General features: G+C 37.7%; 1 protein-coding gene across 11 annotated transcripts in view; it reads left to right on the top strand.

The window, feature by feature from the left end:
* Positions 1–6,230: 6,230 nt before the first annotated feature.
* caskb (calcium/calmodulin-dependent serine protein kinase b) overlaps positions 6,231–15,906 on the top strand; it is a 57,449-nt gene continuing 47,773 nt past the window's right edge. For all 11 annotated transcript variants that reach the window (XM_072683853.1, XM_072683847.1, XM_072683852.1 and 8 more), the window contains exon 1: positions 6,231–7,079. In XM_072683853.1, coding sequence (XP_072539954.1) covers positions 7,021–7,079 — 59 coding nt within the window. In that variant the 5' untranslated portion in view covers positions 6,231–7,020. The remainder of the gene's footprint in view (positions 7,080–15,906) is intronic.

Here is a 15,906-nt window from a genome sequence, read left to right as displayed (position 1 = left end):
TGTAGGTTAAGCAAGCAAGCAAGCTAGTTATCTGTTATGGGGACAGAAGCAGATAAGAAAGATAGCCAGTAGCTTGCTAATGTAACTAATAAAATTGGTCAGTGTCACTGACTAGTACTAGTTCATTATCAAAAACAATTTAATGTATTGCCCTTACACATAATACTCCATTGCCAAATTAAATATTATATACATTTTGTTATGACCAAAAAGTATATTGTATTGTTTCAGTCATCAAGTAACTGAAATTTGCATTGACTGCACTGACTAATCTTAATCTTAACCGTAATTAAGTTTAGTTGATTACATGCAAAATTGCTTGCTGCAGCCCTGCTTGCATACATTCATGAAATGATGACTGTAACATCGGAATTGGATCAACAAAAAAAAGATTACCACAAAGCATCATCTGTGCTGTTGTTACTCTATTTAAATTATTTTTTTCTAGTGTGGTTGAAGTTTCTGGGTTTTCTTTCTTATTAAAAGGAGTTATAGTCAATGCAGATTTACTAGATTCCTATGGCATTGAATGCATACTGTGCATGCTAGTGTATCTCAAAAAAATCTAAACATCATAATATTCATTACATGTGAATTGACACATTTCAAGCATCAGTATGGCTAATCGCTTATATTTCATATATTTCATTAGGTCAAACAGAAATGTTAAAGTTTTCTTTGTTTATTTTTAAACTTAATACTTGGTTGGGTTCCTTTACCATGAATTACTGCATCAGTGTGGTGTGGCGTGGCATGGCATGGAGGTAACTAGCTTGTGGTGCTGCTGAGGTGTTATAGAAGCCCAGGCTGCTTTGATCGCTTTCAGCTTGTCTGTATTGCTGGGTTGGGTGTTTGAAGTGAAATGCAAAACTTACTGTCATCTGAAAAAAAACTTTGGACCACTGAGCGACAGTCCAGTGTAGGACTAGGCAATTAATAGTAAATAAATCCACCGGACATTCAAACCCTCCAATCAACAATCTTGACCATGTTATAAAATTGTTAATCCCATTTATAAAATTCTGTTAGTACTTTTCCCACTTTATGTGTTCATGTACTGTCCCCTTAAAAACATACTATAATACCGTGCTTGGTATTGGGAATGCAGCAGTTGTAACCCCTTTTCTAGAGATGTCTGTGTGTAATGGCTCTAAATCTTCTTAAGACTGCGGCCATCCCTATGCTTTTACCCTTCTACCACATTTTCAGACAGCTTTCCAATAATATGCTTTGATACAGCACCCGGCATGCAGCCAGCCTTCTCCGCAATGATCTGTGACTCACCTTGTGAAGGGGGTCTGTGATCATCTTTTGTGACCATCTTTGAACTTGAAAGTCAGCTGTGTGCTGAACTAAACACAGTATTTATACTGTGAATAGTAATTTACTTAAACTTGAAATTATTCTAATTATAAAAGATACTAGATTTCTAATTTTCATAAGATACAAGCCACACTGAACAAAAGTAAATCAATGCTTGATGTATGTCACATTATGTGTAATGAATATAAAATGACAGTATACCTTTTTAAATTATGAACAAAATCCTATATTTTTTTTTATTCACTAGTAAATGCTAGCACAGAAAAATTAGTTGGTGTGGAATGTGTTCAGTGAGGTAAGAGAAAATCACTCATCCCTCTTGATCTGTAAGACCTGTTAAACATTGAAGATTAAACAGTTTTAATTATTACCCTTTCAAATTCAATTTTGGTATGTAAAAAAACGTTTTTTTTTTGCTCTCAGCCTGTATATGCTCCAAAAACTATTTTATTACTCTGTATTGCAGAATAGATGAGCACATGTCATTTGACCTTTGTAGAAATTAGAACTTTAAAAAGGAAACACCCTGATTATTTTTATATGGTGCAAGAATATTTGTTTGCTTAATGAAGTTATTATTTTTTTTTGTTATTATTTTTAAAAATGTATATAAATATGCCTGTCCCTGAAACATATCCACTGATTTACCAAGAAAGCAGGGCACCCTTTTAATATCATTGCAAATTCCGTACAGTTTCATTATGTGAGTAATTAGAGATTAATATTCTTTTCAAATCACTTTCCCTGCACTTTATAGAGCATTGTATTCCATAAATGTATATTAATGGTATAAGAAATATTGTATGAATATTTCAGATTTTCCCCTCTGTTAACTACTAATGTCTGTGTAAATCTGTTCTGAAGTGCCACTCTGTTTTCTCAAACTTTAATGTCTTTGGTTTTAACCCGGAAAAAAGGTAACCGATGTTGTGGAAAAGTTTTTGTTGTCGTTTTTGGAACCACTTTTTGTGAATGTAGAACCTGTTCTTTTGTCTCTTTATTTGAATGGACTCTCTTAGGCAATCAAGTTTGCTTCAGTATTCAATGTTTAAACAGTTAATGAAAAACTATAGCTTCATTTGGATGCTTTTCTTTTCCACAAATACCTAATTTTCTGCCAGCATCAATAAATCCTATCTCAGTCACTGAGCTATGATAAATGTGTATGGGTATGAATGCCTAAGCCTATACTAAATTCACTGCTAAACATTAAATGCATGATACATTTATATACATTATTAGATAATGTGCGGGGAGCTCTAGATATGCTTCCCACATATTGGTTTTGTAGGACTAGTTGTCGAAAGAACAACTAGTGAATCGATTATTTTAAATAATTCTGTCGAAGTGAGTCCCTGACTGATTTAGAAGAAGAACTTGCCCAGAATATACTGCAACTAAATGGGGGAAAAATTCAAACAGATGAACCTGCTTAGAAGCCACAGCAGCAAACTACTATAAAGTGTTTCATTTTTAAAGACCATAACATTCTAAGGTTCCATCTGACATGAGACTGCTGATACATCTTCATTACTGGGCCAGCTTGCCCGTTAGCACGTTAAAGGCTATGCAGCTAACAACAAGAAGTAGCATAACAAGCAACCATAGCAAAGTAAACACCACCACAAAGCTTTTTTTTTTTTTTTACTTTTTTTTGTTATACCTGTAAGCCAACAGATAAAGTTTTGTTCAACCTGGATAGACTACCACATCTGCATTAGGACATCAGAAACATTAGTGAACTGACGAAGTAGGAATCAGGTTAATATAGCACTATATTAACCTGATATATTAAGTGGCTTTGATCATTCCAGAGAAAATGTTAATGTGTTAGTTCAAATAGATTAGTCAACAAATTATTTATAAATTTATTTATTTATTTATTTAAAAAAAAGAAGAGGCAGCTCAGATCATCCAGTTTGAGCAGAGGAAAAGAATATAATATAGCTAGCTAACAGCTCTGACAACTAATGTCTCCCCGAAAGCGTTTAGTTGGAACAGATCTTTGATAAAGTATACATTGCAGACATTTTTTTTCTATTATTAACACAAGTAAAACAAATAGTTAAGTGGTCGTTCTATTGTTTCAATAATCTAAGAATGTTTTGTTTTATTTAATGCAAATAATAATTTTATTGCTTACTTGGCTGGTAAGTGGTTATTATTGCTGTAGACCTCGTGCAGTCTTTCACTTAGACCTTAAGACATTAGACCTTAGACAGTGCACAGTCCACTTAAGGGAAGCAGTCTGTTTTATCGGACAAATGTTGAATCAGGAGAACTCAACATCCCAGCACCATTTTAAACGAAACATTACTATTCATTGTTCTTTAGGAAAATGCCAGTGAAGCTGTTATTTAGTTCAAATTATACAGTTGTACGGTAGTATAATATCAAGGTGACCGGACGAAAGAATCAGTTTATGCTGGTTTCCTGGGCAAGAATTAAGCCAAGTCCTATACTACATTTTCATTTTAATTGCAGTATTTGCATTTTTAATTACATTTACTTCCTATTATTTCAATGCAAAGAACAACGTGGTTACCATGCTAGCTGCATTCCACATTTCTTTGCTCTGCTGCTGCTAAACACCAACATTTCATTAAAATATGATATTTTCGTCTTCTTATACTAAACATAGAGGAAGCAGTAAGTCATTTTTAGTTAGAACACTTAATACACCACATCAAGGGAGCAATACATTTGACTGGAGCAGGCTACAGTTAACTAGGAAACGGATCCAACAGTTGTACGTCAGGCTGCATTTCTACTGGGTTACTAGGGAAACCAGCCCCCTTTCTTTCTTGTACTATGGACTGCCTCATTATCTGCCTCTAGTACCAGGGGCAGAGAGGGGGTCACCATGGTAACTGAAAGCAAAGCAGCACTAAAGCTCTCTCTAGTGGCTCCAAACATTATTACACTCTTCAAGTCAGAAAACTTTAGCTCTTGCCTGGCAAAATTCACCCACAGTAAATAGCACATATCTTATATTTTTGTTTTAGCTTATTTTTTATAATGCATTTTTTTTTTCAAAACCATTACCATTTTTCTGTATCTATTAGAATTGTTTAGGTTACTGTGAGACCTTAAAGTTGATATATGTAAATTTGTTTTGACTGGCAGCCCTGCATTGTGCCTCATTCAAAAGGTAGCAGAAGTTAAAACATTTATAATTAATATTTAAATAACATACCTACATTTCTAACACTTATAATTGTCTGAACATGCAGGGCTAAATTGCCATTGGCTGAATAGGTGAAAAATATGTAAATACACTTCGGTGACATCGCCAAAAAAAAAACCAATAACAAGATTGAAGGTTTGTGCAGCAAGATATCATATATTAGAGGTGCATGGACTGGACTGGAAGAGTTACTTTTTTTGTGGTCCAAAATCACATTATGTCACATTATGAATATGTTGAATTCTTTATATTTATAATAATTAAATATTTTGTAGGGCAATATAGTCCTGAAAGAAACTGTATTTACTTTATCTAAGTATTTTGGGATTAAGGCTATTACTGTTTTACCATTATCAACCTTTTATTTAAAATTATACTTTTTTATTTTTTAGACTTCAGTCAAGTCAGAGTGGTACATTAAGAGCGTTGTATGGCAGAATGTGATTCCAACAAACACTGTAGTCAGAACGTTTCTCTAAATGTAATAATGACATTAAAAATGAAGACTTTCAACGACTAAATTATGCAGAGATTTTAAAATCGTATGAATGTTTCTGTCAAACATTTTAGCATAGCAAAACTAAATAATTTCTCTGAGGAACCTAAAGTGTATTAATAAAGGTTCAGTTCAAAAATGTTAGCTGTCATGTTATACCAAAAGTTGTTGGTAGTGTTAACCATGATTAAATTTGGTGAACTGGGTTACGATTTCGACCAGCCTAATTCTGTGGTCGTTCATCAGTTCATCAGAGTCTGAGGAGCTGGTCAGGGTTCTCCATTTATTAATAATTGCAGGTTAGCCGTCGTGTTCATGTGTTGCTCCAGCCTATGACCGCCAGCCTACTTATTTCATCACTGTTAGGAGTTACAAAACCATTCGCCGTTCATGTTGCTTATACGTTGTTTTTGCATAATATATCGATTTTTCTTATTTCTTCAGAATCATGCATTTGTTTCGATTAGAGAATAAATCGATCATTGAGGCGAAGAATAAATGAACCTCACGGAGGCGCAGACGTAAGGTAACGTCCATTCCGCTTAATGTGCGGGGAGCTCTAGATATGCCTCCCAGAGATTGGTGTTTTCTAGTTATGTCGAACGAACAACTAGTGAACCGATTCGAACCGATTATTTTAAATAATTAGTCCCTGACTGATTTAAAATGTTTTGTGGTATAATGTTTTAGGTTATATTCTGCATGTTAAAGAATGAAACAATACAATTTTATTATTTTACTATTACAATCTTTATGTTTAATCACATAGCACTACTGATGACAACTTCGTTCTATTGACTTATCTCTGTAGCCATCAACTAGCTGCTGTATGCCAGAATCTGAACGTTATTGTGCAAAATATACCTAGACAGAGAGAGGGGGGGGAGATGGGGCGAATCAAGTTAACTTGTGAATCAATAAGTCGTTAGATAGGGCGTACATTCTAGTGAAACGGGCAGTTTCAAAAGAATCGGTTCGTTAAACTGAATCAACCTTCCCATCCCTAGTGTTTTGTGAGGATGGATTTTCAGGCGGTGGGGGATTAGGAAACTGTATCTTGGGTAACACGGTGGTGCTCCACAGCCCGACATTTAGGCTCAAATCGAGCAGCATCGTTTACTGGGTTCATCCGGGGATGCAAGTATGTCATCGTCGCCATTTTGGCTCTTTACCCCCGCAGTTTCATAGCCGTCAGTGGGAGGAGCCTGTGGAGTCTAAACTGGAGTAGCATCGAAGCAGGAGAGAGGCACTCGGGCAACGGAGAAAACCGACAGCCGTAGAGAAATCGGAATATTTTTGTGAAGTATACCGCATTCATTGAAGCCAGGGCGTGTGCTCGCATTTTCAGAGGGCAACCATGTGCGTCTTTGGAGAGGAATATAAGCGACAGTGGCTATAACATCGTTTTTTTCCGGCAAGCTAACGGGATTTTCGAGAAAGCGTTGCTACACTGGGCGTGCTTAGCGCAATACCGCGCTGTATCCTATACAATCAAATAAATCCCGCTGGCTAGCATAGACTGCCAACCATTTTCAGCAGGTTTAGCATCTAGCTGCTTGGGCAGCTTCTGTCACGGATGTTGCGACCACATTCTGGACCATTGGTTTTCTTTGCCACAAACGACAGCGTCATCGGGCTCTAACGTAGCCGAAGGTTTTAATAGACATCCCGCGGCACCACGGTCGTCGACACGAATCAAGGGATTTAGGGAGCCGGGTTGCTTAGACAAGGAGGGAGAAGGTGGGGCGGAGGAGTGTCAAAACGAACCAAACATACATTGCGAGAACCAAGCGAGCGAGCAAGCTGGCTAGCTAGCTAGCCACTTAGCCGTCTCGGTCATTGGTATTTTGTGGGAATAATTCTGCGGGAAAATACCCCCATACTTGGGTATTTTCGTTTTCGCAGCTACGTCTTTATTTCGCAGCTCAGCGCAGAGCTGCGATCGTTGGTATTTTTCAAGCACGAAACACAGCTTTGGACAGATTTTCAGAAGAATCTCAATTCTCCTCGGACCATGGCTGACGACGACGTGCTGTTTGAAGATGTATACGAGCTATGCGAGGTGATAGGAAAGTGAGTATCAGAGATTTTTTTTCTCATATTTTCTGACTTAAAGACAAAGCTGGTTGTCCACAGTTTTGTTAACTTGAAAAATATGTGAGCTACCAGTGGTCCCCCGCCTTATCCTCAATGACAGCCATGTTTATTGATTAAACATTAGCTAGCTGGCAATAGACATGGTCCACTTGAAGGATTGTTGTCATTATTTTTATTTTTATTTATTATTATGTATATTTCAAAATGAGTATCAGTCACACTATTTGAAATCCATCTTGTAGGTTGTGTGGAGTAAAATAAAATACAATATCTAAATGTAGGGTTTTTACCTACATTCCCGCTTTTTAACCTTTCCATGTTTGTTGTGTTATTGTTGCATGCTGTAAGAGGATAGTCGGCTGTTGAGTGGAAACATGCTCTACACTTGCCCTTGTTCAGAAATGTCCTAGTTCACAGGTGTGGTGTGTGAATCTTTGTCCACTCTACCTCAGTGTCACTGTCTGAGGCCCTCAGACTGCTTACTCTTAGGCTGCAGGATATTTATCAAATATGATTTACTGTTCTGTTGCTTAATCGAGAATCATTTAATAGACATCGTCATAGTAATTATGGCAAGCTTTTTTTTTTGGAAACAGCAATACTAAAATTAAACTGCAGTTTTTTGTTACGTGGATAAAAGGGTGGTGTTTTTAAACAGAAAAAGTCAAATGAATGCTCATTCCTGATTCCATAGTGTTTTGTCACTCCAAAGAGTACGCTTAGCTGAGCGTGTTTAGTCTGTTGTTATATGCAAGGCTATGGAAGACCTCAGTTTTTGATCATACAGAAGTTAAAGCAGGCATACAACAGGAGCTGCACTGCCATACCTGATATGTGTACAGTGTAAAACCCTTTCCATTAAAGAAAGAGACCATGTGGGCTTCTCATAAACTAGAGGAGCACGAGCCCATGGGAATGGGGTGGTTGTGACCATTAAGTGCTTATGAGTAATGTAGACCCTCCACAGATCTTGTGGTTTATGTATGTTATTTGGATTACATTTTCTAGATAGTTTGATTCACAAACCTGTGCAGAAAGTAAGTTTATCTGAGTTGCCACTTTTCGAGTGATCCTAATATAACCTATATATCACTGCATGGGAACCACCAGGCTTTTTGTCTTGGGTGTTGGAGTATAGTGTTTGTAGCCTGGCCTGGCTGTTTTTAGCTTGGAACATCTTTTATTACATTACCCTGTATTTTAGTATTAAGGTACTTCTATCATTGGGGTGGGGTTAGGTTAACGTCCTTTTATCAGTATTTGTAATCAGTACTTCTGGGCCCTTATTTATTATTTGCTGACCAGCAGTCAGAATACAAGCGTAGTCACTAGTTACAGAACAAAGGCTGACGTAGGCAGATATAAGGAAGAGAGCCAGAAAGTCGGTCAGATTTCTTTGTATGCCACAGGCCTGTAAAGGATGGAGATAACCTCACAAAACCACCGGGTTTAAACAAGACATAAATACACATAGATATTATGAAACAGTATTTTAATGGATTTGTATTTAATGGAATGTATTTTTAAGAATGTCATTGGTGCTTAAAGGACACTGATCAACTGTATGTTTTATTACAAACAGTATAATTAGTCCTGGTTAATTGGATGAAGGGCAGCACCTTTTGAATATAAATCTGTGCTAAATATGCGAGAGTATTCGAATAGAGTTTTTAAGAGTCTGTTGCTACTGACGCATTTTCTCTGCAATGACGTGTATTGTGATAAATATTGCATATTGTGAAAATATCTTTAAATATTGTGAAATATTTTACCATAATGATAACTCCTAATGAACATGCATGCAATTGTGTCTGGTGCAGTTGTTTACTGCATGGTATGAAGTGATGTAAAGCATAATGCAAAATATGTTGCTTTTTAGAAGCTGGTTTGAGCAGCCTGGTCAGATTTCATATGCTTTACTTTTGTCATTTGGGGCTTTTTTTGATACACAACTGTTGCTGCATATTCATACAGTATAGATTAAGTGCAGTAAATAAAAGTTGATGCTTTCAACAGACATTTAGGTAATTTTTACTTTGTGTGTTATAGTTACAGAGACTGCTACAGGGAATATTCAAAGGGAATATTCCTGAAAGAACCAGCTACCTGTTGACCAGGTCAGCCTACACTAATGTCAAGTTTTGTTCATGTTGTATTAGTATAAGTGAAGCACTGTTGTAAAACATAATGTGAGTAGTTTGTCAGCTGATTATAGTCATAAGTAAGTGGCCAAGAACTGCAAGCAGTTGAAATATATAAACCCTCGGAATAATGATCAAATTTGACTAAACGGATTGGCCTTGAAAAGGTTTTTTTTTTATTTAGATATCATAATAACCTGTTTATGCATACATCTGGTGTGTTGGTGAACAATATATGTTTAATTTATGACAACTGTGAGTATCGCACCACAAGGCTAATTGAGCTGCATGTCTTTCATATGGCAAGCGTTTTGTAAGTGGAGTCCCCTCCCCCATTACGTTCAGTCACTCAAATGTGCACAAACATGCAGTACTCCCTCTGAGAATACTTATTTTGTGAGTGGGAGGTGTGTATGTCTCTGCTACACTTTGCAGACAGACAATATAGAGGGAAATTTAAGACAACCAATCTGTTTTACTTTGTTTCACCACTGTCAATATTTTTGACTTTCGCCAGTGTGCTTTGAAGCTGCAGTAAGATTGGTTACCATTAAAAACAATGACTGGTACAGTCCAGTCTCTTATCTGATTTGAGCTGAAGTCTGACTGCTTGGAGTAGTGTGATCTGAGGACTCTTTAAAGCCAAGGTTCCTGTCAGAATGATAAACTAGGTGCATCCTAATGAGCAACTGTGAAACAGAACTGATGTCACTGGAGCAGAGTGGAGTATTCTTCCAGCTAAACCAGTCCATTCTGATGTGAAATGCCACTGTGCTAATCTACAGTTTTTCCTGTTTGCTTCTATATATGTTAAAAAAAATTGTCAGATCTAGGTCAACAAAAATACAGGTTTGAAAAGCCCTCCTGGACTATACTTTTTCCAAGAGCCAGTCTGTCAGTTTGTCAGGAATTCTAATACTATTGCACAAGGTATATGTATTATAAGGTATGTGTATTCGTACCAAACCATCCAGGTACGGCGTTCACGATATGTGCCATTAGGTTTAATATGGTAAATTCACCAGGGAACCTTAAGCTGTGTGTTGTTGGATTTGCATGGTGGGAGCTGTAGTGGTTTAGGAATGCTGAAAATAAGCAAGTGTTTCTGATATTCTGGCCTTTTTACACATTATTTCAACTCCGTCACGGTGGATCATACGAGGAGGGTGTCAACTGAAGGATGTGTGCGCCATGTTAACGTTAACACTTCTAAGCCTAATTACCACAGGCTGTAGTATGCACTATGTGTAAACCAGGCACTAGGTGGAACAAACTTAAATGAAATCACTGAAAAATCTGATTTAGCCCCCCCCCCATTGTACCAAACTCCTACTGAACCTAAGATCCAAACCTTTACCTTCATTCCAGGGATAACCAAATAAAAAAGGTCACATATTGGGGTGCGGAAAATGTTCAAACCTCAAGTTAGTTTTATTAGCAATTAGCATTAGTTTGATCCATAGGCTTGAAAAGTTCCAGTTTGTTTCAGGGCTCCACCGAAAAGAAGCCCAAAATGTCTATGGAGCAGTAAAGCAACACTGAAACTATGTTTGGGTATGTTTGGTATGTTGGAATCAGTGGTCTAAAGGAGGTCAATCTAGATGAGGAGGAATAAAGCATATACGTAAACAAGCTCCCTGCCTTCAGAAATAGCATGGCATTATGTTGAGGAGCGGCCAATGTTGTGAACGGCCAAGATGATTTCATCAGAATATCGTAGGAAAGAACTTCATGCCTTCTGTGAGGAAACTGAAGCTTGGGCATTATTGGACCTTCCAACAGGACAGTGATCCCAAGCATACAAGATTTGATTTTGGATGAAGTCCTGGACTAGGTGGAAAATTCTTAAGTGGACATCAGTCGCCTGGTTTGAACCCCATCTTTGGTGGGATTTGAAGGTGATTGGAGCATGCAAACCTATAAATGTTAGTGATCTGAAGGCCATTGCCTGTTAGGAATGGGCTAAGATACCTCAGGTACGCTGCCAAAAACTGGTGTCTGGCTATGCATCTTGTTTGCAGCAGGTCATAACAGTGGTTTTCTGAAGCACCAAAAACACAGTATTGAATAATTCTAATATTGCAGTCATTAGAATTTGCTGTACTTTATTGCAAACAGCTGAAAGTTTGTAAATCTTGCTAATGAATCTAATTTGCAATAGGGCTTAAATAATTTTATAATAAAAAGCAATTGGTTTGCTTTTTGTGGCAGTATTTTATGATTTTGTTCCATAGATATTAAGGAGAATCTGATCCAGGATTGGCACTAATCTAAGAAGCTTTCTGAACATGGATTGAAAAAAAACATGAGACTCCTGGTGCATAAACATCGCCAATGCTCTGCTGACTCAGTAACTGCAGAGTTTCAAACCTCCTTTGGCTTTAACATCAGCACACAAACTGTGTGCCGGGAGCTTCATGGCATGTGTTTCCATGGCTAAGCAGCTGCATGCAAGCCTTACGTCACCAAGCAAAGTAAGCGTTGGAGTGGTGTAAAGCACACCGCCACTGTACTCTGGAGCAGTGGCAACGTTCTGTGGAGTGACTGATTACACTTCTCTATCTGGCAGTCTGTTGGACAAATCTGTGTTTGGCAAATGCCAGGGGAACGTTACCTCCCTGACTGCATTGTGCCTACTGTAAAGTTAGGTGGCGGAGAGACAATGCTATGTTCAGGGGTTGCCCTAGGCCCCTTAGTTCCAGTGAAGACAAATCTTGCTTTATCAAAAGCTTGTGGAAACAGTTTGAGCCCTTTTCTGTTCCAGCATGACTTTGCCCCAGTGCACAAAGCACGGTCTATAAAGACATAGTTAGGTGAGTTTAATGTTGAAGAATTTGAATGGCCCACAAAGAGTCCTGACCTCAACCCTGGATAGCTTTGGATAGCTGCAGACGTTTCACTAAGCCACCAGTGCGTGTATGGAATAAGTCTCTATTATCCATGTTCACAGGATATCATGTGTTTATTTTTTTGTTTTTAATAGTTTAAATGACATTGGTTTTTATAGTTTAAGTGGCAGTAGTTTGCGACCACTACAAACATAGGGAAGTGTAAGAGTTACTCATTATGTTACAAACCTTTTAGTTTTGTAAAATTTATTTTAAATTCTCAATATTGTGTTGTGATATATTTAGTGGGTATTCTTCTGCTTGCTTATCCAAAGCATGCTACAGATACATGCTATACTATGACAGGTCAGTGGAGCATAACAATAATTGTGAAGCTGTTTTTTTTTTTTTTTTTTTATAAAGTAGAAATGCTACATAGTGTTTTACATGGAAATAAGATTTTGCTACATGCAAACAAATACTGATGTGCAACATAAGACTTACAACCTCAACCTGGTTGTAAAAGGTTAACACAGTAGTTAAGTACAATGTAATTCAGTAGAAGCTGACTTACATTTTTGTTTTATGATGACATTTCAGTGTATACAGGAAAAAACAAAAAATGTGTTACTACAGGCCATGACCGAAGCGATATTTTTCTGTCATAGATTTAGATCTGGAGTGCCTAATACACCATGATTCCTGCTATAGAACCATGCAGAACTGTCTGGTAGATCTATAAGATTCCTTTTTCAATCTCCAGAAAGTCTAGTGGGTTTTGTTGCTCATTGTGTACAAGGACCAACTACTTTTACAGGAAAATGTTGCGTGACTGCAAAATGAGCAGTTTTTTAAAAACTTGTTCGAAAGGCAATGTTTAAAACAAAAATAGACCTGCTTGAAAAAAAGTGATATAGTATAACTTTTAAAGACTGTGAAGTTCAACATTTTTCAGTCAGGTGACTTCATGTTCATGATTTTGTTGTGAAAGGCTTATTTTGCATGCAGAGCAATATATGCATTATGTTCATATATCAGTATATGCATACAGAGCAATCAACTCTCTGCCGCTGTTGACAAGGTAGTATTTAGCTTGATAAACAAGTTTTGCTTATTAAATATGTATACTACTATTCACTTAGCAGTTGCCTTCATTTAAGCAGTTTCTATGTAATTTCCCATTACAACAAAAATAAGTACAGTTCATTTCATTTAGTCGGTACTGCAAATAAGCATATTCTATGCATTTAAAAAATAAATAAATAAACATTTGTTATCTCATTCTTAAGCAGTTGGGTACTTTTTATGTTATGAATCTAAGCAACAGAATCATTATAGAAGGTGGAGAAAAAAAGTGACCGTGGCAGTGGCTACTCTTAATCTATTTAATGTTGACAGCCTTCTAAGCAACGCTCTTATTTTTACACATAAGAAAGAAATGACATCAGTGCATTTTACAATTGTTTAGACTGTGCTGCCTTAGACTGAATTACTCTCTGGGTGCAATCAGAAGTACGAACAAAATGTGTTCAAACTAACAGGAAAGCAAGCATGTTCGCGCAGCGCAGGTCTTATTGTTTTACACGGACTGTTATAACTGACACGCATTTTACAGATGTAAGGCGGTACAATTTATTTTGCTCTCTATGGCAATGGCGGTAAATGAAGATACAGAGAATGTTAAACCATTTCACACTGCATAAAAAGGACAATGCAGTGCAGTGTATACACTATAAAAACGGACCAGCCTACCATAAAAGTACTTGGTCAATGTTGCAGTACCTGAACCGAAAGCCTCCTCATGTGATCATATGTACTTCATAAAAGTTTCACAGAAAGGTTAATTAAATGGGCTTAGTTCTTGAGCCATAAATAAGAGGAATTTAAGAGCCATTTTCATGTTGTATTACACACTTATAAAGTTATATATAATATAGTTGTTTAAAAACACAAAAGTATTATTTATTAGATTACTCAATTAATCGATGAAAAAAATCCTTAAATACTCGATTCCAATAATATGTGAAAGTTGCAACCCTTTCTGTTCATTACATTGAGTAGCTGAGTTGTAGCGGAATTTGCATAAACTGCACTTTTACTCTTAAAACTTACTGGACAAATTGGATATCTAGGGGAAATTCTGATTTGCTTCTGCGCTAAGTGCAAAAAAAGCTTCTTTAAGTATTTGTGAAAGAATGGGTCACTCTCAGGAGCTCAGTGAATTCCAGCGTGGTACCGTTATAGGATGCCACCTGTGCAACAAGCCCAGTCTTAAAAATTCCCTCGCTGCTAAATATTCCACAGTCAACGGTCAGTGGTATTATAACAAAGAGGAAACATTTGGGAATTACAGCAACTCCGCCATGAAGTGGTAGGCCATGTAAAAAAGATGGAGCTGAGTCATTGGATGCTGAGGTGCGTTGTGTACAGAGGTCGCCAACTTTCTGCAAAGTCTGTCGCTACAGACTTCCAAGCTTCATGTGGCCTTCAGATTAGCTCAAGAACAGTAGAGGGCGTAGAGGGCTTCATGGAATGGGTTTCCATGGCCGAGCAGCTGCATCCAAGCCTTACATCACCAAATGCAATGCAAAGCGTTGGAGGCAGTGGTGTAAAGCACACCACCACTGGCCTCGAGCAGTTGACACATGTTCTCTGGAGTGACAAAAAGGGCTGTCGCAAAAACCACACTATCACAATATCTATTAACAAGCGAACCAAAGGAGAAGGCAAGCAACCGCCACACCGCATATTTTTCTGTTTTGTAAGATAGAAACAACGGCAGGTGCTCTGGTCACAAAACCAAACACAGCTTCACTAGGCACTATGCAAAATTTATGAAACAAAGCCTGCACGTTGGACGTCAGCTATAGAGAAGTCATGTCAATAAATAGACTAAATTGGTAACTCGTTTTGTAAGTGAGCAGTCACTTTTACTTTGTTATGAAAGTTTTTTGAAAAGGTGGCAATCCAAAATCAAACCAGTAAACGCACGAGGGTCAAAACCAGAGCTGTGGTTACCATAACGGAATGGCTAAGTCAAAATTAGAAAAGGAGAAACAGGCAGAGGTCAGGTATAAAAGGCAGACAAAATCGGGCAAAGGAGTCTAAACATAAGGTCGGTACACAAAGATAAACGGCGCAAACACATAGGAGACAAACCGGGGAAGGTCTGCAATACGGTGCAAAAAATCATTGTGTGGAAAGAGCAAGTAGTGGAGCTGGAGAGCTTCAGGGGCGCATTGTAAAACTCTGGCCGAAGCAGGTATGTGAGCTAGAAGACGAGTCTGGGAAATTGAGTACATACACAACGACTGACGGTAAAACTGCATTTTGCGATTTTTAGCCACCCTAAATCGCCATGTGGTTAATTCTTTCACCGCAACAGCCCTATTGATGAATTAAGCTTCTTTATCTGGCAGTCTGATGGACGAATCTCGGTTTGGCGGTTGCCAGGAGAATAGTACTTGTCTGACTGCACTGTGCCAAGTGTAAAGTTTGGTGTAGGGGCGATTATAGGGTGGGGATTATGGTGGTGTTTTTCAGGAGTTAGGTTCTGCCCCTCAGTTTGAGTGAAATGAGCTCTTTAATGTTTTAGCATACCAAGAGATTTTGCTCATTTCAGTGCACAAAGCAAGATCCATATGACATGGATGAGCAACTTTGGTGTAGAAGAACTTGATTAGCCTGCCCAGAGTCCTGGCCTCAACCTGATATAACACCTTTGGCATAAATTAGAGCAGAGACCATACACACGCTCCCAAACCTTGTGGAAAGCCTTCCCAGAAGAGTTGAAACTATAGCTGCTAAGTTATAGCTGCAAAGGGTGGCCCGACA

This window comes from Salminus brasiliensis, chromosome 7 (assembly GCF_030463535.1).
Source record: "Salminus brasiliensis chromosome 7, fSalBra1.hap2, whole genome shotgun sequence".
In the NCBI taxonomy this organism is placed as follows: domain Eukaryota; kingdom Metazoa; phylum Chordata; class Actinopteri; order Characiformes; family Bryconidae; genus Salminus; species Salminus brasiliensis.
The sequence above is the reverse complement of the archived record's forward strand: the minus strand, read 5'-3'. Positions and strand labels throughout refer to the sequence as shown.